Below are 25,642 nucleotides of genomic sequence, written 5' to 3'. Positions count from 1 at the left end.
GGTAATTCTAGGCCCATGTAGTCATTGATCAGACTCATCAGTGTGGTATTATCACCAATACAGAGATGGGTAACTCTAAGCCCATTTAGTGATTGATCAGACTCATCAGTGTGGTATCATCACCAATACAGAGATGGGTAACTAGGCCCAAGTAGTCATTGATCAGACTCATCAGTATGGTATCATCACCAATACAGAGATGGGTAACTCTAGGCCCATGTAGTCATTGATCAGACTCATCAGTATGGTATCATCACCAATACAGAGATGGGTAACTCTAAGCCCATTTAGTGATTGATCAGATTCATCAGTGTGGTATCACCAATACAGAGATGGGTAACTCTAGGCCCATGTAGTCATTGATCAGACTCATCAGTGTGGTATTATCACCAATACAGAGATGGGTAACTCTAAGCCCATTTAGTGATTGATCAGACTCATCAGTGTGGTATCATCACCAATACAGAGGTGGGTAACTCTAGGCCCATGTAGTCATTGATCAGACTCATCAGTGTGGTATCATCACCAATACAGAGATGGGTAACTCTAGGTCCATTTAGTCATTGATCAGACTCATCAGTGTGGTATCATCACCAATACAGAGATGGGTAACTCTAGGCCCATTTAGTCATTGATCAGACTCATCAGTGTGGTATTATCACCAATACAGAGATGGGTAACTCTAAGCCCATTTAGTGATTGATCAGACTCATCAGTGTGGTATCATCACCAATACAGAGATGGGTAACTAGGCCCATGTAGTCATTGATCAGACTCATCAGTGTGGTATCATCACCAATACAGAGATGGGTAACTCTAGGCCCATGTAGTCATTGATCAGACTCATCAGTGTGGTATCATCACCAATACAGAGATGGGTAACTCTAGGCCCATTTAGTCATTGATCAGACTCATCAGTGTGGTATCATCACCAATACAGAGATGGGTAACTCTAGGCCCATGTAGTCATTGATCAGACTCATCAGTGTGGTATTATCACCAATACAGAGATGGTTAACTCTAAGCCCATTTAGTGATTGATCAGACTCATCAGTGTGGTATCATCACCAATACAGAGATGGGTAACTAGGCCCATGTAGTCATTGATCAGACTCATCAGTGTGGTATCATCACCAATACAGAGATGGGTAACTCTAGGCCCATGTAGTCATTGATCAGACTCATCAGTATGGTATCATCACCAATACAGAGATGGGTAACTCTAAGCCCATTTAGTGATTGATCAGATTCATCAGTGTGGTATCATCACCAATACAGAGATGGGTAACTCTAGGCCCATGTAGTCATTGATCAGACTCATCAGTGTGGTATTATCACCAATACAGAGATGGGTAACTCTAAGCCCATTTAGTGATTGATCAGACTCATCAGTGTGGTATCATCACCAATACAGAGATGGGTAACTAGGCCCATTTAGTCATTGATCAGACTCATCAGTGTGGTATCATCACCAATACAGAGATGGGTAACTCTAGGCCCATGTAGTCATTGATCAGACTCATCAGTGTGGTATCATCACCAATACAGAGATGGGTAACTCTAGGTCCATTTAGTCATTGATCAGACTCATCAGTGTGGTATCATCACCAATACAGAGATGGGTAACTCTAGGCCCATTTAGTCATTGATCAGACTCATCAGTGTGGTATTATCACCAATACAGAGATGGGTAACTCTAAGCCCATTTAGTGATTAATCAGACTCATCAGTGTGGTATCATCACCAATACAGAGATGGGTAACTAGGCCCATGTAGTCATTGATCAGACTCATCAGTGTGGTATCATCACCAATACAGAGATGGGTAACTCTAGGCCCATGTAGTCATTGATCAGACTCATCAGTGTGGTATCATCACCAATACAGAGATGGGTAACTCTAGGCCCATTTAGTCATTGATCAGACTCATCAGTGTGGTATCATCACCAATACAGAGATGGGTAACTCTAGGCCCATGTAGTCATTGATCAGACTCATCAGTGTGGTATTATCACCAATACAGAGATGGTTAACTCTAAGCCCATTTAGTGATTGATCAGACTCATCAGTGTGGTATCATCACCAATACAGAGATGGGTAACTAGGCCCATGTAGTCATTGATCAGACTCATCAGTGTGGTATCATCACCAATACAGAGATGGGTAACTCTATGCCCATTTAGTCATTGATCAGACTCATCAGTGTGGTATCATCACCAATGCTCACTGCAGTGAAGACTGCCTCTGGCAAGCCACACATGTAGAGTTACCACTTTCACACCGCGGGGTCAATTAGCTGGGCTAAATCAAAGCTGCTTGAGAAAAATACAATACAAACTCAGCGTCTGATGTCACGCTACTGCTAAGGCAAGATGAGCCTATCATAATAGTAACACTGTGTGTCTGTGTACACCTATGTTAATCACACTGTGTGTGTACACCTATGTTAATCACACTGTGTGTATACACTATGTTAATCACACTGTGTGTGTACACCTATGTTAATCACACTGTGTGTGTGTACACCTATGTTAATCACACTGTGTGTACACCATGTTAATCACACTGTGTGTGTACACCTATGTTAATCACACTGTGTGTGTACACCATGTTAATCACACTGTGTGTGTACACCATGTTAATCACACTGTTTGTGTACACCACGTAGAAGGGAAACAATAAAATAATAAAAATATAAAACAATACAATTCTCACGACGTTTCGACTGCAACACAAGAAGCAATCATCATCAGGTGTGGACCAATCAGTTTGAAGGACAATGCCACGTAAATATTATCATAGTGTTTGTGTTTTGTTTACATTTTGACTGCAGGTATTGTGGTTAATGTAGCGACATGAATCCTTGTAAAAAGGTTTCAGTTTTGTTGCCAGAAAAAAAGGGGAACCCCCCCACCCCTATTATTGTTATTATTATTGTTATTATTATTGTTGTAATTATGATGATGATGCAGTGATCACCTTTGTGTTGGGTGGTTTTGACTGTAGCCGCGGCGAGGATGACCCAGAGTCTGCGTGAGGGGTTTATGGTCCTCCTGCATAGACCCAGATGTTGATGAGGCCTGTCAACCCCCTTGCCAGCACCACCATCACCACCATCACCACCACCACCATCATCACCATCATCATCACCACCATCACCACCATCATCACCACCACCATCATCACCACCACCATCACCCTCACCACCATCACCACCACCACCATCATCATCACCATCACCACCATCACCACCATCATCATCACCATCACCACCACCCTCACCACCACCACCATCACCACCATCCTCACCACCCTCACCACCATCACCACCACCACCCTCACCACCACCATCACCACCACCATCACCACCACCACCATCACCACCACCATCACTACTACCACCCTCACCACCACCATCACCACCACCACCACCATCACCACCACCATCACTACCACCACCCTCACCACCACCATCACCACCACCACCATCACCACCACCACCATCACCACCATCACCCTCACCATCACCCTCACCACCACCATCACCACCATCACCATCACCACCACCCTCACCACCATCACTACCACCACCCTCACCACCACCATCACCACCACCCTCACCACCACCATCACCACCATCACCACCACCCTCACCACCATCACCACCACCCTCACCACCACCACCATCACCACCACCATCACCATCACCCTCACCACCATCACCACCATCACCACCACCACCACCCTCACCACCACCACCCTCACCACCACCACCCTCACCACCATCACCACCACCACCATCACCACCACCCTCACCATCACCCTCACCACCATCACCACCACCACCCTCACCACCACCACCCTCACCACGATCACCACCACCCTCACCACCATCACCCTCACCACCACCACCACCCTCACCACCATCATCATCACCACCACCATCATCACCTACACCACCATCACCACCACCACCCTCACCACCACCACCCTCACCACCATCACCACCACCAAGTCTTTGACAGGCTATGATGTACACATTCAGACTGTTACACAACGCTGTTGCACAAACTCCTTCCTGTGTGCCCAGCCCTGGCATCATTAGCAGGCGCTAAATATCAACGTGCGTTATTAAAGTTACACAACTGTATTTGTGTTGAGTGGACTATTTGATGTTTCTCTCAACAAGCTGGGAAGTTCTGTTAATGAAGGAAGCTTCCAATGAAGATGACACTATGAACACGGTGAAAATTCGCACGGTTTCATTCTAAATCCCAGCCTTGAGGAACAACGCACACACACAAGACACACAATCTTTAAGAATTGTACTCAATACGTGTTGTGGCACAGCCTTGTTGACACGACGGCTTAGTATAAATCATTAACTCTTAAACAGCCGTGAGTGGGGGGCACTGACGTCACACCCCACCCGCTCGCGGGGAGGGGGAGATCAGCCCCCCCCCCCACACGTAGTGGGGAGGGGGAGATCAGCCCCCCCCTCCTCGTAGTGGGGAGGGGGGAGATCAGCCCGCCCCCCCCACACGTAGTGGGGAGGGGGAGATCAGCCCCCCCTCAAGTAATGGGGAGGGGAGAGGGGGAGATCAGCCCCCCCCCACGTAGTGGGGAGGGGGGCATTAGCCCCCCACAGATGCCTCTTTGCCAGAGGCTGCATACAAATGTGAATCTCTTAACGCTCATCAAAACTCTGGTTAGCTGAAAGATAACGCTTTATCATGTTACTTGTACAAAATTGTAAAAAATAATTACACTACAATTAACTACCAACTCTGCCTTGCACTAACGACATTGCCACTCTACAAGAGTGAAATGTGTAACAGCCATAATAAATACAATCACCCAGCTCTGTCGTTAGTGCTGCTAACGCGGCACGGATTGGTTGAAGTGCGTCACGTGACCGGAACGAAGCAGCCAACCAGAGGTACGTTTTCACCAAAATTGTACGTTGTACGGATTGGTTAAAGTGTGCCACGTGATAGGGACAGCCAACCCAGAGGGTGCGCCCCTCACCAAACGTGTACGTTGCACGGATTGGTTAAAGCGCATCACGTGACCGGGACAGCCAACCAGAGGTGCGCCCCTCACAAATGTAGGTTGCACGGATTGGTTAAAAGTGTGTCACGTGACCGGGACAGCCAACCAGAGGTGCGCACCTCACAAATGTAGGTTGCACGGATTGGTTAAAAGTGTGTCACGTGACCGGGACAGCCAACCAGAGGTGCGCCCTTTCCCCAACACGCGCAGTCGTTGAGCGCGCGAGCCGAGTTCGACTCCCGCTCACGGCCACCAGCAGCAGCAGCAGCACTCCTGGGCCCTTCCCTAGGTCGACTCAGCCTCAAGCGGGTAAGTTGGTGCTGTGACGTCAAATTTGTCACGTGGTCCTTGCACGTGGAAGCGTAACTCATTGCAGTGTAGCGGTTTGCGTTGTCTGTGTGTGTGTCTGTGTGTGTGTCTGTGAGTGTGTGTCTGTGTGTGTGTGTCTGTGTGCCGGGAAAGGTCCTGGCAAGGATTATTCAGCATCGCCTTGCCAGGCACGCTGAGGAGAGGCTTGCGGAGCCCCAATGCGGTTTCAGGATAGGGCGGTCCTGCACAGATGCCATATTTTCTGTCCGTCTGCTACAGCAGAGGTGTAGAGAATTCCAACAAGACCTACATCTCTGCTTTATTGACCTGGTCAAGGCCTATGATACCATCAGTAGGCCTGGGCTCTGGGTTGTGCTTCGTGCTTTTGGAGTACCTGACCCTCTGCTCACGATCATTAAGGACCTTCATGATGGTGAGCGGGCCCGGGTAAAACTACGTGGCCGGGAGTCAGAGCCATTCTTTGTACACCTTGGGGTGCGACAGGGGTGTCCTCTGGCTCCCACATTATTTAACATCTATTTTGACCACGTAGTTCGTGAAGCCTTCAATAGCTGTACCGGGGGAATCTCCATATGGTACAGATATAATGGAAGGCTGATCGATGCCCGGGTGCGGTCAAGGGATGGCTCCCTATTGCTCAACCACGTTATGTATGCTGATGATTTGGTAATAGCTGCTCAGTCAGAGGAGGAGTTGGAGACGCTGCTGCTGGGACTGGAGCGTGCCACTAAGAGGTGGGGCCTTACCATCAGCCCCACCAAAACTAAGCACCTGCCTGGGTATTTTGTACCATCGGACACTATCACCCCCACAACTCCCAATCGGTGATGGGGCAGTTGTGGAGAGAGTGGAGAGTTTCCCATACCTGGGCAGTGTGCTTATGACTGGTTCCAGTTTAACAGCAGAGGTCTCACTCCGAATCAGTCGCGCGGCAATATCTTTTCATCGGTTGCGTAACACTGTGTGGAAGCTACCTGGTCTGTCGCTCCGCACTAAGCTTCAGGTCTTCTCGGCCACGGTCATTCCCTCCCTTCTCTACGCTTGCGAAACGTGGACCCCCCTAATGGAACACCTTCGCCGGTTAGAAACATTTAGGCTGGCCTGCCTGCGATCCATCCTGGGTTTAACCAGACTGGATTGTGTGAGGAGCTCACAAATCCTTGAAAGATCTGGGCAAGGTCCCATCGGTGAGCTCCTCCGGCGGGCAAGGCTGCGATGGCTGGGTCATGTAGCCCGCATGCCCAGCCACTGCATGCCGAAACAGCTTCTGTTCGGCCGGATTGAGGGGGCTAAGCGGGCGCGGCACGGGCTAGAGAAGAGATGGAGTGATGTGGTACAGGAGGACGTGGAGCTGAGTGGACTTGCCGATGACCGGTACCAGCGGTGTCAAGATCGGCCTCTGTGGAGGAGGCTCGTGAAGGACGCTACTGGGCAGTTGGAGGCAGTCGCCCTCCAACAACAACGGAGGGCGGAGGAGCGACGCTCACAACAACGAGCGGAGCGCCGGGTGGCTAAAGCACAGCGGGTTGACACAGTAGGGGGCACAGGTGGTGCATCAGCCAGTCATCTCAGTCAGTCGACCCGTGGCACCTGGGTCTGCCCCGTGACCTCCTGCCAGCGGGCGTTCGACACTTCACGTGGCCTCAGGGTGTACATTGCCTGGCACAAGCGTCGTGGTGACATCACCGCCACTTAGTGGTGAATGGCGGTTATTGTTATATGTGTTTGTCTGCGTGTGTATCTGTGTGTGTGTCTGTGTGTGTGTGTATGTATCTGCGTGTGTATCTGTGTGTGTACGTGTGTTTTGACGATGATGGCGATGTTTGTGACGGTACGGGAAGCGTGTGTGGGCCGAAGCGGCATCCAGAGGAGCGCCATGGAGAGGGGAGGGGGAGCGAGGAGAGGACGCGGCAGGGAGGAGGAAGCGAGGCGAGGGGGAGAGAGGGGGGTCGAGAGGGAGCCGAGGAGAGAGCCGGCTGCTGCGGGCGTGCGGGCCCGACAGGGGCTCATCGCAGACAGGGACCAGTGGCGGAGAGAGATGCCCGTGAGGAGGCTGGTGAACCGGTCGGTGCCCCGCGGGGAGGACGTGGAGATGGCGATGCCCAACGCGGAGAGAGCCAGGCTGCTGACGGCGTGGGTGAGACGAGCCATTGGCGAAGAGAGGGCGCTCAACAGGGAGGAGGCGGGGAGAGAGAGGCTGGAGGCGGAGAGGGCTGCGTGGGACAGACAGGCAGACGCGAGGAGGCGAGTGGATCAGAGGGTCGGCGACTCGCGGCCAAGGACCGAGGCGCAGCAAGCTCGGTTTGATATTGCCGCGAGGGCGAACGAGAGGACGGTCGACAGACTGGTGGAGAGGGCGGTGGAGGCGACGAGGCGAGAGGTGGGGAGAGCGAGAGAGGGAGGCCGCCGGGACGTGGAGGGGGGGCGGCCGCAGACGGGGGCGGCGGCGGAGCAGAGACGGACGCTGCGGCAGATCGCCGCGGCCGTGGGCGCCGTGGGACTGCCGGGAAGGGTCGTGCCGATTAGGAACCGACAGGGAGAGAGCGGGAGGGAGGGCGGGAGAGGAGGTGGAGAGAGGGAGGGCGGGAGAGGAGGTGGAGAGAGGGAGGGTGGGAGAGGAGGTGGAGAGAGGGAGGGCGGGAGAGGAGGTGGAGAGAGGGAGGGTGGGAGAGGAGGTGGAGAGAGGGAGGGCGGGAGAGGAGGTGGAGAGGGAGAGAGGCAGAGGGGTCTGTTGAGATTGTTGGGGAGATTCGTTCCGATTAGGAGCCCTGAGGGAGGCCAGGAGAGGGAGGGAGGGAGAGAGTGAGAGGGACACGGGGTGCTGTAAGGAGAGGGTGAGCGGGGGGGAGGGAGGGAGAGGTGTGGGGTAGAAATGAAGGAGATAGTGAGAGGGCTGGATGTGCGAGAGGAAAGGAGCGCGGTAGCTGTGGCACACTGCAGGTTCACTTCCCTGCAGAGTGGTGCTCACTTTAGTTGTGATGATGATGGGCTGAGTCAACCAGGGATTGAATCTGGCCCCCTTTTCCACTGAGCCACTTTGCCGGTGTTCATTGTTAACTGCTCGTTCACCGTTGGTTCTTCACGGGCGATCATATTTTAATATTTTGACTTGAAGAGGATTTGTCATTCCTTTGCCGAACACGACGATTGTGCGTATATCCGCCGTGTGATGATGCGTAGCGAGAATCGTAATTTGAGAGTTAATTTTACAAACTGCAACTCGATGCCGGGATGTTTAATTGTATTTACTTAATGTTCATTGTAAAAAAAAAAATGTTTTATCATTTCCACCGCCCTCTGCGGGACATCGACCGCTCAAACCGAAAGCGAGATAGACACAGACAGGGAGACAGAGAGAGACATGGAGAGACAGAGAGAGAGAGAGTTGGAGACGGAGAGACATGGGGAAAGAGATGGGGAGAAATAGAGAGAGAGACACAGTGACAGCAGAGACACAGAGAGACAGAGAGATACATGGCCACACAGAGAGACGGATAGGGAGAGGCATGGGGAAAGAGACGGGGAGAAATACACAGAGAGACACAAAGAGACAGAGAGAGAGACGATGTTGATGATGTTGAAGATGGTGTTAATGATTTTGATGTTGATGATGTTTTGAATGTTGTTAGTGATGTTGATGATGGTGTTGATGCAAGGTAAATCAACACCCGTTCATAATAAAAATTCATCCATCCACCACTACCACTGCTGCTTGTTGCCTGCTCCTGGTGGTGCGATTCCAACCTTCTGCAGTCCGAACCAGAAATTGCCATTGGCCTGCGAGAGTGCCGAGGCGAGTGGGGGGAGTTGAACACCCGGTCAGCCTATCCCTTGGACAATAAGTTAATGCGCACTTGTTATCGGTGTGCGACTCAAGTCTCCATTTGTCACGAGTCTTAACTTTATCACAAACTCTTAGCTTAGTGCAGTACACCTTCTTGAGGTCTTTGACTCTGCAAGTGACTCGAAATATTAAGAAAAAAAATAAAATAAAACTTTCAGTGATACTTCATCTGCTTGAGCAATAACTGAACTCTTAATTGATCAGAGCTTTTGCTTCTGCAAATCTCAACTTAAGGCTGATTGCGAGTACTACTCGGAATCTGTGCAGGACTGACGAATGTGAAGTTTGTACACGGTACCTGTTATGTAGGAATTTCTACCTTGCTTCATTAATTCTCTTAGACGCATCAAAAGCTCAAAGCTCCTGCCACTTTCACGCCTCCTGAGGATTCATGGGGCCAGCCTTGGGTCATCTTTGCTTCTGGCTCCACGGACCTCCTGGCGTTTAATGTCATCAACCCCCCCCCCCCTCCCCGCTAGTATTCTCCCTCCGGAGGTCGTCCCAAAAAACTTGTGTAAATACAGGGCCACTGAATTGCCCCTTGGAATGTTTTTCAACTCATTAGAGCGAGCCCCCGGATGTGGTGTGTTTGTGTATGATGTCACAAAGCAGTCCTTATAAGGGCCTCAATGCACGTTGGTGTATGACGTCACAAAGCAGTCCTTACAAGGGCCTCAATGCACGTTGGTGTATGACGTCACAAAGCAGTCCTTACAAGGGCCTCAATGCACGTTGGTGTATGACGTCACAAAGCAGTCCTTACAAGGGCCTCAATGCACGTTGGTGTATGACGTCACAAAGCAGTCCTTATAAGGGCCTCAATGCACGTTGGTTTATGACGTCACAAAGCAGTCCTTACAAGGGCCTCAATGCACGTTGGTGTATGACGTCACAAAGCAGTCCTTACAAGGGCCTCAATGCACGTTGGTGTATGACGTCACAAAGCAGTCCTTACAAGGGCCTCAATGCACGTTGGTGTATGACATCACAAAGCAGTCACGAGGCCGTCCCCCGGCGCGACAAACGAGGTTTCCTCCTCCTCCACCCCCCCCCCCCCACCGAAATCTTTGGCCTTTTCGCGGTGAGAGCGTGGAGCGGTTTGCAATTTTTGCAAAATTTGGGCACAAAGCGGCGGTAATACGACAAATCTGCAAACGTCACCCACCGACGTGGGGGTTGGCCATGTTGCGCACGCACGCAGTTTTGTTGGGGTCCGTGGCTATCCCCGGACTCGCTGACGACGCGCCCCAAGTAGCGAACCGATGTCTGCAGGAGGTGACACTTGACTGTGGTTTAAACGTAAGATTGGCCGCCCGAACTTTGAACAAACACCGATCGCGGCCGCTGCAGCTGCTCCTGGAACGTGCGTCCGAAGACGATCACGTCGTCCAAATAAACGAGGCGCGAGTCCCATTGGAGGCCTGCTAGGACCAGCTGCGTGAGTCGCTGGAACGTGACAGGAGCCGAGTGGAGTCCCATCGGGAGACAATTAAACTGGAACAGAGCCCGAGGTGTTCTTAGCTCTTTCGGTAAAGTCACCACGTTGAAGGCAAACAATAAAATAATAAAATATATATAAAACAATACAAATTCTCACGACGTTTCGACCATAACACAAACTGATGATGACCGTGTGCGTTATGGTCGAAACGCCGTGAGAATTTTTATTTTTATATATATTTTATATTATTTTATTGTTTCCCTTCAACGTGACTTTACCGAAAGAGCTAAGAATATGAATCACTGCAGTCACGAAAGCTTTAAATCAAAATTTAGAGCCCGAGGTGTTCAGAACACAGGATTTGGTTTAGAGCTCTCATCAAGAGGCAACTGCCAACACCCCGACGACAAGTCAAGTGTGGTAGAAAACCCACACGGCCGACAGGGCATCCAATGAATTGTCCAACCGTGGGAGCGGGTGTGCATCTGCCACGGAGACCTTGTTCAATTGGCGTAAATCCGCGCGAAGCCGCAGACTCCCATCGTGTTTCTTAACGGGACCAACGTGAGCTCCCCTCGTCGACCGCAGTGGCGAACGTGGTCCTCCTCCTGACGACTGAGCCCGTGTGAATTCTGGCGTACGGAAGCGGCGTTGCCCGTGTCAATGCGGTGCTGCCATCAGGGACGTGCGGCCAAAGTGTCATATTTACCCTGACTGAAAATGTTTTGAAAATTCGCCCCGCCGCTCGCCGGATAAAATCGGAATTCTTGCAACGCAGCGCGTCCATCCATGATTCGCCCGGCTCGCTCCTCCGCTTCACCGTGGCCACGAGACATCTGTGGTCGCCTCGCCGGCCTTCCCGCGACACGCGGCCACTGCGTGGTCCAGAACGGTGCCCGCCTGGACGACCGCAGCACCCAGGCCGACGTTGAACACTCTGAACGACTACGTATGCATAGTCACACCGTTAGTGTCAGTAGCATAACTCTCAACCACTTATCAGTGCCCTACCTTATTACAGACCAACTCAGACCTTACTGATCACCCCGTGGCCCTTATAAATCTCAACGTTCATCCTATACATTATACTACACTATACACTACACAGCTGTCAACCCCTTATCGGCGCTCTGCCTTATTACAGACCAATTCAGACCTTGTCGATCACCCCGTGCCCCTTATAAATCTCAACGTTCATCCTATACATTATACTACACTATACACTACACAGCTGTCAACCCTTTATCAGTGTCCTACCTTATTACAGACCAATTCAGACCTTACTGATCACCCCGTGCCCCTTATAAATCTCAACGTTAATCCTACCAAGTCCCATCACAAGGAAGAAACACAAACAAATCGACACGGATTTGTATTGTTGTTTGCCCGTATTGAAACGGCTGTACGCCCGTACGGGCCTGAGAACTCACTTTGCCTGCGCAAAGACCACGACGGGGTAAAAGCGTGATGGGCTTCTACAGCTCCGCAATAGTCGAGTGTGAATAGTCGCCTAATAGTCGCTATTGGCTATCAGAGGTTCTCCCCAACAACCAGTCAAACAACGTTTGGGCGGTCATCTTGGGTAGGGGGGTGTGTGGTGGCTTCTCCCTTACCAAGATGGCAACCCCCCTCCCACCACGAGTCACGTGGTGTTGATATTTTGTGGGTGTTTTTTTTAATTGGTCAGCTCCATTGCACGTGACATTGAACTTTATTTCATAGCCCGATTAAGGCCCATGGTAAATAGCATAGACTAGATAAGGCGCTGCTGCGTTTCAGACTATACCAAGCATAGCCCGGAAGAGGGGGAGGGGTATGAAAAGCATCAAAACTCAAGACGCGCTGAATAAATGTAGCGAATTTGTTTGATGTTTAATTATTTCATCCATAGCGAAAAGAAGCAAGAGGGGCTCGCTGGCGTTAGTGAACGGTGGGGTTTGCTGTGTACCCCCCTAAATTAAAACAATTTAAGTTTGCCGGTGGCATTCACCCCTCCCTCGCCCGCTGCCCGTGTTGGTTTCGCCCACGACCCTCTCCCTCCACCACCAAAGTGTCGCGTTTTGGCGGGAGAAGGCGGCTGTGTGTTCTGAGGAGACTAACAACCACCACCACAACATCTATAATCATAAGTATAACTACTACTATAATAACAATAACATCTACAATCGTAACTATAACACTAATAATAACATCAACAACTTACAACAGCAATAATATAAACAATTACAATAGTAATAAAAACATGAACTGCTATAATAACTAATACTGTAACATCAACAACTACTACGACTATAATAAAACAAAAACGTGAACGAGAGCGAGCGACACAACAAGAGGGCGGTGAGTGAGAGAGTGGAGCCGACCTCTCGCCCTCACAGCCTGAGGCCCACAAAGACGCGCGGGCTCTGTCAGCCTCACGCAGCCCGTCAGGGAGACTACACGGGGAGACATTTGTGTTGTGTCTGTGTGTGTGTCTGTGTGTGTCTCTGTGTCTGTGTGTCTGTGTGTGTGTGTCTCTGTGTGTGTCTCTGTGTGTGTGTCTCTGTGTGTGTGTCTCTGTGTGTCTCTGTGTGTGTGTCTCTGTGTGTGTGTGTCTCTGTGTGTGTGTCTCTGTGTGTGTGTGTAAGCCTCACGCAGCCCGTCAGGGAGACTACACGGGGAGACATTTGTGTTGTGTCTGTGTGTGTCTGTGTGTGTGTCTCTGTGTGTGTGTGTCTCTGTGTGTGTGTCTCTGTGTGTGTGTGTCTCTGTGTGTGTGTGTCTCTGTGTGTGTGTGTCTCTGTGTGTGTGTCTCTGTGTGTGTGTCTCTGTGTGTGTGTGTCTCTGTGTGTGTGTCTGTGTGTGTGCGTGTCTCTGTGTGTGTGTCTGTGTGTGTGTGTATGTGTGTCTCTGTGTGTGTGTGTCTGTGTGTGTCTGTCTCTGTGTGTGTGTGTCTCTGTGTGTGTGTCTCTGTGTGTGTGTGTCTCTGTGTGTGTGTCTCTGTGTGTGTGTGTCTCTGTGTGTGTGTCTCTGTGTGTGTGTCTGTGTGTGTGTGTGTTTCTGTGTGTGTGTGTGTGTCTCTGTGTGTGTGTCTCTGTGTGTGTGTGTCTCTGTGTGTGTGTCTGTGTGTGTGCGTGTCTCTGTGTGTGTGTCTGTGTGTGTGTCTCTGTGTGTGTGTATCTGTGTATGTGTGTCTCTGTGTGTGTGTGTCTGTGTGTGTCTGTCTCTGTGTGTGTGTGTCTCTGTGTGTGTGTCTGTAAGCCTCATGCAGCCCGTTAGGGAGACTACACGGGGAGACATTTGTGTTGTGTCTGTCTCTGTGTCTCTGTGTGTGTGTCTGTGTGTGTGTGTCTCTGTGTGTGTGTGTCTCTGTGTGTGTGTCTCTGTGTGTGCGTGTCTCTGTGTGTGTCTGTTAGCCTCACGCAGCCCGTCAGGGAGACTACACGGGGAGACATTTGTGTTGTCTCTGTGTGTGTCTCTGTGTGTGTCTCTGTGTGTGTGTCTCTGTGTGTGTATGTCTCTGTGTCTGTGTGTATCTGTGTGAGTCTGTGTGTGTGTGTCTCTGTGTGTGTGTCTATGTGTGTGGGTGTGTCTGTGTGTGTCTCTGTGTGTGGGTATGTCTCTGTGTGTGTCTCTGTCTCTGTGTGTCTGTGTGTGTCTGTGTGTGTGTATGTGTGTGTCTGTGTGTCTCTGTGTCTGTCAGCATCACGCAGCCCGTCAGGGAGACTACACGGGGAGACATTTGTGTTGTGTCTGTGTGTACGTGTGTGTGTGTCTGTGTGTGTGTCTCTGTGTGTGTGTCTCTGTGTGTCTGTGTGTGTGTGTCTCTGTGTGTGTGTCTCTGTGTGCGTCTCTATGTGCGCGTCTCTGTGCGAGTGTCTCTCTGTGCGTGTTTCTGCGCGCCTGATGTATACTTGTGTGCAGTCTCGGCCCGAGTCATGATTCCCATCGGAGCCCTGACCTCCTCCTTCTCATTGGAGGGTCACCAGGACCTCAAGATCCTTCAGCCCTGGTGGGACGTGTTGTGCGACATGCTCTCCGTGCCCATGTTCATGATCGGCATCTTTGCCGTGATGCTGCAGGTGCGTCGTTCCAACAACGCTCCAGAGAGCCCCCCCACGCACATTCATAAATGTCGCCGCCTTGCTCATGGATATTGTATAACATCGCGCCACGGTGGCCGGGAGATATTGACGACCTCGCCTGGTATGTAGGAGGTCACAGGTTCCATCCCCGACCCCTGCTGCATATTCGGACTCTGCGTATGTCTCATCAGCACGGTGGCCGCGAGATGTTTACTACCTCGGCTGGCACGCAGGAGGTCGTGGGTTCCAACTCTGCGTGCGAGCTAACTCAAAGAGAGCGAATCTTGGGTCGATATGGGTTGCCCCCCCCCCCCCCCCGTACACACCGGAAATCGCGCAAAGTGAACCACCTGCGTGGAGCGGCGTCCTCCAGGAGACCACACGCCGTCACGTGACCATGACGACCGCTCGTCATGGTCACGCGGTACCCACTTCCCCCGCCTCTGCCCAGAACATGAACGAGCGCATCCTGTGTGTGCCGGTGCCGAGCGGCTTCGACGTGGATCTGAAGGAGTGGAACGAGACCGTGCTGAGGGACCTCGTGGCCAACCCCAGGGCCCACAGGGTGAGTGAGGGTCCCCCTCGGGCCGGCTCGGCACCACCGTGCAGGGGGGGAACCGCTGGTTGCCAGCGGAAAGGCCGGCTGCGCCACCGACAGTTGCCCGAGGAATAGTGTCATGTATAGTGTAGTGTATAGTGTAATGTATAGTTCATAATAAAGGTTTTTGGGTTAGATCGCGTTTATTTATAAATGTGTCGTAACCCTCCACCACCCGACACGGCCAATCAGCAAAAAAAAGTGTCACGTTGACAAAAGACAAATAATTCACTACTTTAGCCCACCGGTGTGTTGAAGAGTGAATCCACATTTACAGTTTGAGTACTGTGACGTTTCGCTGGTAGAGCTAATATTTACTTTTGGAACTTTGCTATTCTCAATTATTTTAGCAACCTCATGTCTAGTTATCTCTGCCTCATTATGTGGAAGGAGTCTAACTGCTGATTCTACCTCAGCAATTATCTCATCCACTGGAATTGTGCGTGGGGTAACGGCAAAAGCCTTAAGAGAGCTGCGTGTAAATAAGGATATCCAAATCCTAGCAGCTGATAAAGGCCGCACTACTGTAGTGATGTCACGAGCCGATTATGATAATAAAATTAGAAATTTACTAGAGGAAAGTACTTACATTAAAATTAAACGAGATCCAACTAATACTTTAGAACGTAAGACCACTGCAATAATTGCAAATTCATTAATCCCTAAAAATGAGCAATACCTAATTAAGCCAAGGGCCTCAAAACCACCTAGACTCTATGGGCTACCAAAGATTCATAAAATCGGCATCCCATTACGACCCATAGTCAGTACAATTGGCTCTGCCACATATCAATTAGCAAAATATATAACCAAACAAATACAGCCCTACATCGGTAAGACATCTTCATTCATAAAAAATTCAGAACATCTTGTGAATGTGATTAAAGATATTAAACTTACTCCTGATGATATTCTGGTAAGTTTTGATGTGATTTCTCTATTCACTAAGGTTCCAGTGGACGAATCGCTTAAATTACTTGATACACTAGTAAAGAAAACCGGTTTACCAAAAGATATTCCGAAACTTGCTGGCCATTGTTTAAATAACACTTACTTCTTATGGAGAGGGGATTTCTTTAAACAAAAAGGAGCAGTAATGGGTTCTCCTTTATCCCCTGCTATAGCAAATTTGTACATGGAAAACTTTGAAATAAGAGCACTTGCCTCGAGCACATTAAAACCATCCTTTTGGTTTAGATATGTGGATGACACTTTGGTTGTCTGGCCACATGGTAAAGATACACTTAATGATTTTCTAAATCATCTCAATGCACAAAACCCGGCCATCCAGTTCACCATGGAAATGGAGGTGAATAACACACTCCCATTCCTAGATATTTTGCTTGGACATGGCCTAAACGGTAAAATAACACACAGCGTTTACAGAAAGCAAACGCACACTGATGCCTATCTGAATGCAGAATCACATCATCATCCAGCTCAGAAATCCTCTCTTATCAAGACGCTCATACATCGGGCTAAAACAGTGTCAGATGGTGAGAGTCTAGTGAGAGAGATTAAACACGTTAAAGACGCACTACGACAGAATGGCTACAATAATGCTCAAATTAACAGAGCATTGAATGCCAAATCACGATCGCAAAGCAATACTGCTGAAAGCGACCAGATTGTTAAAACAATAAAAATTCCATATATCTCAGGAGTAACTGACAAATTAGCCCGTGTTTTGCAAAAGCAAAACATTACAGTAAGATTTGGTACAGTACACAATATTCAAAAACTAGTATCTTGCACTAAAGACGCATTACCTAAACTATCAACAGAAGGTGTATATCGGATTAATTGTTCATGTGGCAGCTGCTACATTGGGCAGACGGGACGTAACATCAGCGTAAGACTAAAAGAACATCAGAGAAATATTAAATTATCTCAAACACAACTGTCGGCAGTGGCAGAACATGCTTGTCAACAAGGACACTCAATTGATTTTGACAATGTTGCAGTGGTGTGTAAAACTAATTATTACTGGCAAAGACTAATTAGAGAATCCATTGAAATTGAGAGGAACAAGAATAACTTTAATCGCTCTGACAGCTACCGGCTTAGTGCGGCCTGGAAGCGTGTTATTAAATAATACACATTACATTTTGATTTAAAGAATTACTAATCTACAACTCATTACTAATCATAACCAATGACTGATTACTAATCGATTATATAATTACAATACCCCCCCTCCGCCTCTAATCACTGCACCTGATATGAGTTAAGTGATGACGTCATCCTGCTGCTCTATATAAAACCGGGAGCAAGCGAGGGCTTTACCATTCTGGCGAATTGCCCGATGATGCTGGATGTATTTACCAGTGAAACGTCGTACTCAATCTGTAAATGTGGATTCACTCTTCAACACACCGGTGGGCTAAAGTAGTGAATTATTTGTCTTTTGTCAACGTGACACTTTTTTTTGCTGATTGGCCGTGTCGGGTGGTGGAGGGTTACGACACATTAAAATAAACGCGATCTAACCCAAAAACCTTTATTAAGAATAATATTGGTCGCGAAAGCCTACGTGTTAAACTGTAATGTATAGTGTCTATAGTAGTGTAGTGTATAGTGTAATGTATAGTGCAGTGTATATTGTAATGTACATTATAGTGTAATGTATAGTGTAGTGTAATGTATAACGTGTGGTGTAATGTATAGTGTAATGTATAGTGTAGTGTATAGTGTAGTGTAATGTATAGTGTAATGTATAGTGTAGTGAATACTATAATGTGGTGTGTAGTGTATAGTGTAATGTATAGTGTAGTGTAATATATAGTGTAGTGTATAGTGTAATGTATAGTGTAGTGTATAGTATAACGTGTGGTGTGTAGTGTATAGTGTAATGTATAGTGTAGTGTATAGTAGTGTAGTGTATAGTGTAATTTATAGTGTAGTGTATATTGTAATGTATGTGATAGTGTAATGTATAGTGTAATATATAGTGTAGTGTATAGTGTAGTGTATAGTGTAATATCCTAGTACAGCACACCAGTGTGTTGGAGAGCAAAGCCACAACATTGACGATCTTGAGTACGGTGACGTTTTGCCAGTAATTACAACCGGCATCATCAGGCGAAAGCCAGATTTGAGCCAGCTCTGTCACCCTGCAAGGGAGGGGCATGCGATATCACCGCCACGCCAGTTCACTTTGCCCTTCTGCGTGCGTTCCCACACTCGCCCAGACCGGCTTCGACCAGTACCAGTACCGGTTGATCAACCAGTTCTGCTACGACAACGCGGTGCTGTGGATCAGCAAGTACTTCCCGCACCTCGTGGTGCTGCACACGCTCGTCCTGACGGCCACCAGAAACTTCTGGTTCAGGTTCCCGGAGACGAGCTCCAAGATTGAGCACTTTGTGTCCGTGCTGGGCAAGTGCATGGATTCGCAGTGGACCACGCACGCCGTCCACGAGGCCGCGCTTGATGGGGTGGCAACAACGGCGGCGGCGTTGCGGCCGTCGCTGCCCGCCACGGCGGGGAGCTGCAGGTCAGAAGGGGGCTGACGGAGAGACGGCCCACGGCTCCTTCCTGGTTATTATTATCCCCTCTCTTGCCTTTGTCATTCCTTCCCCCCTTAAGTAAAAAAAACCTAAAAAGTTCCCCTTTCTCCCTGCAGGGGGACCCCACGTGGGTTTGGGGCAGCGAGCCCATTCACACATATCTCTATCCCCCTGCTTTTCATAACCGGTTTGGCTTACGGTTGGCGGTGTGCGTGTGTGTGTATGTGTGTGTGACGTGTGTGTGGGGAGCGGTAGTATAGCGGTTAGCGCGCTGCTGTGGTATGAACCTGGCGACCCGGGTTCGATTCCCGCTCACGGCTAACACCAGTGACGATTATCTGAACCGGTCCTGGGCCTCCCCTAGGTCGACTCAGCCTCAAATGAGTACCTGGTGTGGTGAATAAAAACATTGCCACTGCGGAGACAAAGGCGGTCGGGCGTCGTGCTGGCTGCCCACCCCCTCGTATACCGTTCCAGCCTTCATAGGTGCTCGCTAACAGCACTTGCCCCTACAGTCTGTTAAGGCTATACGGGGGATCTTTGTTTTGTTTTTGTGGGGAGCGGTAGTGAAGCGGTTAGCGACCTGCGCTATGAACCCGGCGACACAGGTTCGATTCCCGCTCACGGCCAAGACCAGCGACGATTATATGAACCAGTTCTGGGCCTCCCCTAGGTCGACTCGGTCTCAAATGAGTACCTGGTAAACATCGCCACTGGGGAGACAAAGGCGACCAGGCGTGGTGCTGGCCACCCACCCCCTCTTGTACAATTCCAGCCTTCATAAGTGCTCGCTAACAGCACTTGCCCCTACAGTCTGTTAAGGCTATACAGGGGATCTTTGTGTGCGTGTGTATGTGTGTAATGATGTGGGTGTCTGTGAGTCTGTATGGGTCTTTGTGGGTCTCTACGGGTCTCTGTGAGTCTCGATGGGTCTCTGCGGGTATCTGTGAGTCTCTATGGGTCTCTGTGGGTCTCTATGGGTCTCTGTGGGTCTCTGTGGGTCTCTGTGAGTCTCTATGGGTCTCTGAGTCTCTAAGGATCTCGGTGAGTCTCCATGGGTCTCTGTGAGTCTCTATGGGTCTCTGTGGGTCTCTGCGGGTCTCTGTGAGTCTCTATGGGTCTCTGAGTCTCTAAGGGTCTCTGTGAGTCTCTATGGGTCTCTGTGCTTCTCTGCGTCATGACGCGTTGCCCGATGTCCACGCAATCCCACGTACGCAGCGACCCGAGATCCGGCGAAATCCCCATGGAGAAGCTGCCTCCTGAGTCTCCGCCGGGACCACCCCGGCCCTCCGTCCAGTTTGTCGACCCCGGCGAGGCCGCACCACCCGACCGGTCCCCCCCGGGGCAGAGCGAGGACCGGCGGACGCCATCGGATGATCGCATCCTGGACAAGAAGGAGGGCGAGCAGGCTAAGGCTCTCTTCGAGAAGGTGAAGAAACTCCGCGCTCACACGGAGGCGGGCGGTGGGCTCCACAGGATATACGTGTTGCAGACGGCGGCCCGCTTGCTGCAGGCGCTGGTGGTGCTCGCGTACACCGGCTACGCCTGCCCCAATATGCGCTACCACATCCACTGCGTGGAAGGCGAGTACATCACGGGCTACGGGAACTTCTACTGCGTCCACGGGCTGTGGCGCATCTTCCGCATGATGTGGATGGCCTACGCGACCACGATGTGCGTTTACGCGCTCACCTGTGCCTACGTCGTCTACTGGGTGGTGACCTGCAGGTGAGAGGGGGGGGGCGGCGGTGCTGCCGCAGAGCGGTTGTGTGGCACCGGATTGCCGTCCGGCAGCCTTCTGGCTTTGGCCTACGGGCTTTTCGGCGATCGTGGAGACGCGGTTAGCGCGGACGGCGACACTGCTACGAAGATCTAAACGTAACGTTTTACTAGTGGCTTCGTGGGAGATCTTCCGCGTCAGGACGAGGGTCGACGGGCGCTGAGTTCTCTGTGCTGGGGGGTGGGGGGGGGCGCTGACACTGCAGGCTCAAGGAGTACAGCTTCGCGGAGACGCGCCAGGAGACGGGGGTGGACGACATTCCGGACGTGCGCAACGACTTCGCCTTCCTCCTGCACCTAGTGGACAAGTACGACCCTTGCTACGCATCCAAGTTCTCCGTCTTCCTGTCCGAGGTGAGGAGAAGCCGCTCGCAGAGCACGCTGTGCGCTGCACGCACGCCGTACACTGGACGGAGCCGACCGCGCTGATCAGAGATGCGGTGTTAGGACAACAAACTGTGGGTCTCTGTGTGGTGAGCGTGGTGCTGGCCACCCACCCCCTCGTGTGCCGTTCTGGCCTGGCCTGCATCAGTGCTCGCTAACAGCACTTGCCCCAACAGTCCATCGAGGCTATAGGGGGGATGTTGAGTCTTTGGGTCTCTGTCTGAGTCGTGTTAGTCTATGTGTAATTACAGGGTGTCACCTGTCGGCCTGGAGGGGTAATCGCAGTTATAGGCAAGTTATGTAATGACTAATTATAAGGTGGGGGGGGCATATCGGTAGTAAAGGTCAAAGGCTGAGTCAGACCGCAAGCACCGGGAACCTGCTTGAAGATTCTGGAAGGGGGCGTGGCCGGAGGCGGGGCTTGGCCGCACCGGGGTGTACATGAGGGGGTCCTGAGTCCTGGCTGCGTCGCCGCTCGCCGTCATCTCTCTTTGCCGTCCTGCCACGTGGTCGATCTTCTGCAGGGCTCTCATCGTCGCCGTCGCTGCGCTAAGTCAAGTAACTGTGTAGTTGGACGCCGACGATGGGGTTGTGTAGCCACGTAGAGACGTTTACATATACGTATTGTCCAGTGTGAGAATAAATAAGAAGGCGATGTGTCTCGGAAGTTGCTCACTACATATGTATGACATGGCGCGGTACGGCTCATTGGGCCCTCGCTGCTGAAACAAATAAAATCCATCCACGCTTGGCTGCTGGTGCTGTTGCTGCTGCTGCTGCTGCAGGTGAGCGAAAATAAGCTGAGGCAGGTCAACGTGGATCAAGCGTGGACCCTGTCGCATCTGACGGGGCTGCTGGAGATCAACGCGCAGGGCGAGAGCGAGCTACGCCTCTGCAAGCTGGCAGCGGTGCCAGTGGACACATACCGCCTCACTCAGATACAGGTGCCTGTGGACACACCCATGCACCCAACCACCCACCCACCCACCTGCTCACTCACCCACCAATTCACTCACCCAGACACCCACTTACCCACCAACTCGCCCACACACCCACCCAAGCACTCTCGCACACACCCACCCACTTGCTCACTCACCCACTCGCTTGCCAACACACCCACCCACGCACACACCCACCCACACACCCACTCACTCACTCACCAACCCACACACCCACCCACTCACCCATACACCCACCAACTCACACACCCACTGACCCACCAACTCACCCACACACCCACCCACTCACCCAGACACCCACTTACCGACCAACTCACCCACACACCCACCCAACCACTCGCGCACACACCCACCCACTTGCTCACTCACCCACTCACTCACCAACACACCCACCCACGCACACACCCACCCACACACCCACTTACTCACTAACCCACTTACCCACACACCCACCCACTCACCCATACACCCACCAACTCACACACCCACTCACCCACCAACTCACTCACCCACACATCCACTCGTCTACCAACTCACCCACTTGCCCAACCAACTCACCCACATATCCACTGACCCACACACCCACTCACCCACCAACTCACTCACCCTCATACCCAATCCCCCACCGAAGGTGTTGACGCTGAACTCGATGCACGGGGTGACGCTGGGGGCGGCGGTGGTGCAGTTGGTGAACCTGCACCAACTCCGGCTGCTGAACTGCACCGTGAGCGTCGACAATCGCGCACTCGCCTTCCTCAGCGAGGAGCTGCACCAGTTGGAGGTGCGTGGGTGGGTGGATGGGCGGGCGGGCGCGAGGGTCGGTCGGTCGGAGCGGTCCATTCGGCTCCACTGACCCGGCCGTGACATCACCAAAAAGTCACCTCCCCCACCAAATGTATTTAAGTCGCAGTGTCGTGGACCGATATTCACCGTTGCCGTTCGCGGCGTCCGCCCCCTCCGCGCCCTCTTGCAGGTGAAGTTTGCGGTCAAGGCGGAGGTCCCGGGCTGGCTGCGTGAAATGCGCCACCTGGAGGAGCTGTCCCTGGAGGGGCCCCTGACGCCCGCGCTCCTTAAGCCGCTGGGCGGCCTCAGGCGCCTGCGAAGCCTGCGCCTGACGACAAGCGTCGCCCGCCTCCCGCCCGGCCTGGCCGCCGTCGCTGGCGGCGGCCTGCGCGCGTTCGCCCTCGACAACGGCGGCGTGCGCCTCGAGTCGCCGGCGCCCCTGAGCAAGCTGCGCGGCTTGGAGACGCTGCGGCTGACGCGCTGCGGCCTGGAGCCCGCCGAGCTTCCGCGGCCCCTGCTGGCGCTGGGACGCTTGAGCGACCTCGACCTGTCCCGCAACGGCCTCCGCTCGCTGGGCGACGGCGATGACGCGTCGCTGCCGGCGGCCGCCTGGGAGCGCCTCGCCGTCCTGCGCCTTTCGGACAACGCCCTCGTGAGCGTCCCACGGTTCGCGGCGGGGGCGGGGTCGCCGGCCCTGCGCTCGCTCTTCCTCGACGGGAATCTCATCGAGGGCGAGCTGCCCGCGGGGCTGCTCCGCCTGCACGGCCTGCGCGTCCTCGACCTGAGCCGCAACGCCATCGCTGCCCTGCCGCCCGACGTGTGGCTGCTGACTCAGCTGAGCACCCTCCTTCTGTCGGGCAACGCCCTGCGGCGTCTGCCCGATGAGTTGTTCCGGTGCGAGGGATTGCGGACGCTGGCGCTCGCCAACAACGAGCTGTGCGAACTCAGCGGCCTGGTGGGGAGACTGAGGAGGCTGCGCAGGTTGGAGCTGGTGGGGAACCGGCTGACGGAGCTGCCGGCCGAGCTGGGGGAGTGCGCGGAGCTGAGGCGCGGGGGGCTGGTGGTGGAGGAAGAGCTCTTTGAGTCGCTGCCCGCGCGGGTGAAGGAGGCGATGCGGGGCGAGCCCAGCAGAACGACGCAGAGCCCCTCTGGAAGCCGGGAGAGAAACGCAAGAAACTGGGAGGGAACCCCAAGACACTGAGATGCTTTTACCAGTAATTACAACCACGACCTCCTGTATATTAGGTAAGGTAGTTAACGTCTCAATTACCAAGGCGTAGACACCAATGAAGGTCCAGACGACCACCGGACTGAGTTTGGGCCGAGTGGGTCGCACACGTCCAGTGAGTCTAGGGCGGGCCTAATAATACACGGTCTTGTGTCTGTGTTTTATTGATCGAACAGTTGGTTCATGTAGCCGCAAACTACAGTTATGCGCATTGAATAATCCGTGGCTGAAAGTCACGTGAAGTAGCTTGTCTGATAATTTGTATAATCTCCCCCTGTTATATCTCCCCCTATTCTACAGTGAGAGTGAGTGGAGTTTGTATGATTAGGGGTTGACAGGTCTGGGTGTAGGCACTGAATAGGGATTGACAGGTCTGGGTGTAGGCACTGATAAGGGGTTGACAGGTCTGGGTTTAGGCATTGATTAGAGATTGACAGATCTGGGTGTAGGCATTGATTAGAGATTGACGGTCTGGGTGTAGGCATTGATTATAGATTGACAGGTCTGGGTGTAGGCACTGATAAGGGGTTGACAGGTCTGGGTGTAGGCATTGATTAGAGATTGACAGGTCTGGGTGTAGGCATTGATTAGAGATTGACAGGTCTGGGTGTAGGCATTGATTAGAGATTGACAGGTCTGGGTGTAGGCACTGATAAGGGGTTGACAGGTCTGGGTGTAGCCATTGATTAGAGATTGACCGGTCTGGGTGTAGGCATTGATAGGGGGTTGACAGGTCTGAGTGTAGTCACTGATAAGGGGTTGACAGGTCTGAGTGTAGTCACTGATAAGGGATCTAACACCAAAATAAATACAAAACCTGTATTAGGGGAAGCCACCGTTGACCAATTTGGACCCCCCGTTTTTTGTTTTTCTCCGTTGGCTCCAAGCGCTTGATCATAGCCCCCAGCTTTTAAGGGCGGTCCGTGAATCGCTTCTTCTCGCCGCTTCCGCCGGGATGCTCGTGAGCGTGAATGCAAACATTAAAACGTTTCCCCGTCTTGACCGGGCTGTCTTTGGTTGCTACGTCCTGTTGATTTCGTTGCCTTGGGTGTTCTGATTGTCCCTGCGAGGCCATGCCGCCAGGACTCTCCTTGAAGAGACGCGCGGCCAAAGGAGATGCTGATACACATGGACCCAGAGCTGGAAACCCAGCATCTCGATGTCTCCGTCTTAACCATTGCGAATCCCCAGAGAGACACAGCCATTATGAATCCACTGAGAAAGAGAGAGCTATTATGAATCCCCTGAGAGATAGAGAACCATTATGAATCCTCTGTGTGTCAGTGTGTGTCAGTTTGTGTGTGTGATTTAATCCCATCTGTAAAGGATGTGATTCCTGACATGCAATACCCTGTTGTCTAGAAACGGAGTCATGGTTGTGGCAGCAGTTACATTGGGGAAACGAAATGACATGTCTCGGACCGTGTTCGTGAACACAAGGCAGATCTGAAACACGGTAGGACCAATACCTCTGCCATTGCCGATCATTGTTTTAACGCTGTGGGCTCACGAAATTGATTTTTCCAAGACGGAGTTACTCTGCAAACCTACCGGCTACCTTCAGAGATTTGCTCATGAAGCCATCCAGATATATAAACACAGACAACTTCAACCGAGATGGGTGCAAACTGAGCAATCATTGGAAGAACGTTATTAACCAAGTAAATTCTTA

At 51.7% G+C, this 25,642-nt stretch overlaps 2 protein-coding genes across 2 annotated transcripts; both read left to right on the top strand.

The window, feature by feature from the left end:
* Positions 1–5,269: 5,269 nt before the first annotated feature.
* On the top strand, positions 5,270–9,281 carry LOC142917893 (uncharacterized). The gene is made up of 3 exons (XM_076062236.1): positions 5,270–5,360; positions 7,223–7,948; positions 9,259–9,281. The coding sequence occupies exons 2-3, from the start codon at positions 7,258–7,260 to the stop codon at positions 9,279–9,281; spliced, it is 714 nt and encodes a 237-aa protein (XP_075918351.1). The 5' UTR covers positions 5,270–5,360; positions 7,223–7,257.
* A 3,419-nt stretch (positions 9,282–12,700) lies between these two features.
* LOC116937922 (volume-regulated anion channel subunit LRRC8E-like) lies at positions 12,701–24,972 on the top strand. Its single transcript, XM_076062205.1, has 9 exons — positions 12,701–13,006; positions 14,570–14,727; positions 15,182–15,295; positions 18,520–18,824; positions 20,056–20,565; positions 20,823–20,970; positions 21,786–21,944; positions 22,591–22,740; positions 22,933–24,972. Exons 2-9 carry the CDS (start codon positions 14,584–14,586, stop codon positions 23,941–23,943), a joined length of 2,541 nt encoding a protein of 846 aa, XP_075918320.1. The 5' UTR covers positions 12,701–13,006; positions 14,570–14,583; the 3' UTR covers positions 23,944–24,972.
* The last annotated feature ends 670 nt before the right edge of the window (positions 24,973–25,642 follow it).

The sequence above is a fragment of the Petromyzon marinus genome, unplaced genomic scaffold (assembly GCF_048934315.1).
Source record: "Petromyzon marinus isolate PM22_M1 ecotype Great Lakes invasive population unplaced genomic scaffold, UKy_Petmar_22M1.pri1.0 PM_G_Scaffold_54, whole genome shotgun sequence".
In the NCBI taxonomy this organism is placed as follows: Eukaryota; Metazoa; Chordata; class Hyperoartia; order Petromyzontiformes; family Petromyzontidae; genus Petromyzon; species Petromyzon marinus.
This window is presented reverse-complemented; position numbering and strand designations above follow the sequence as displayed.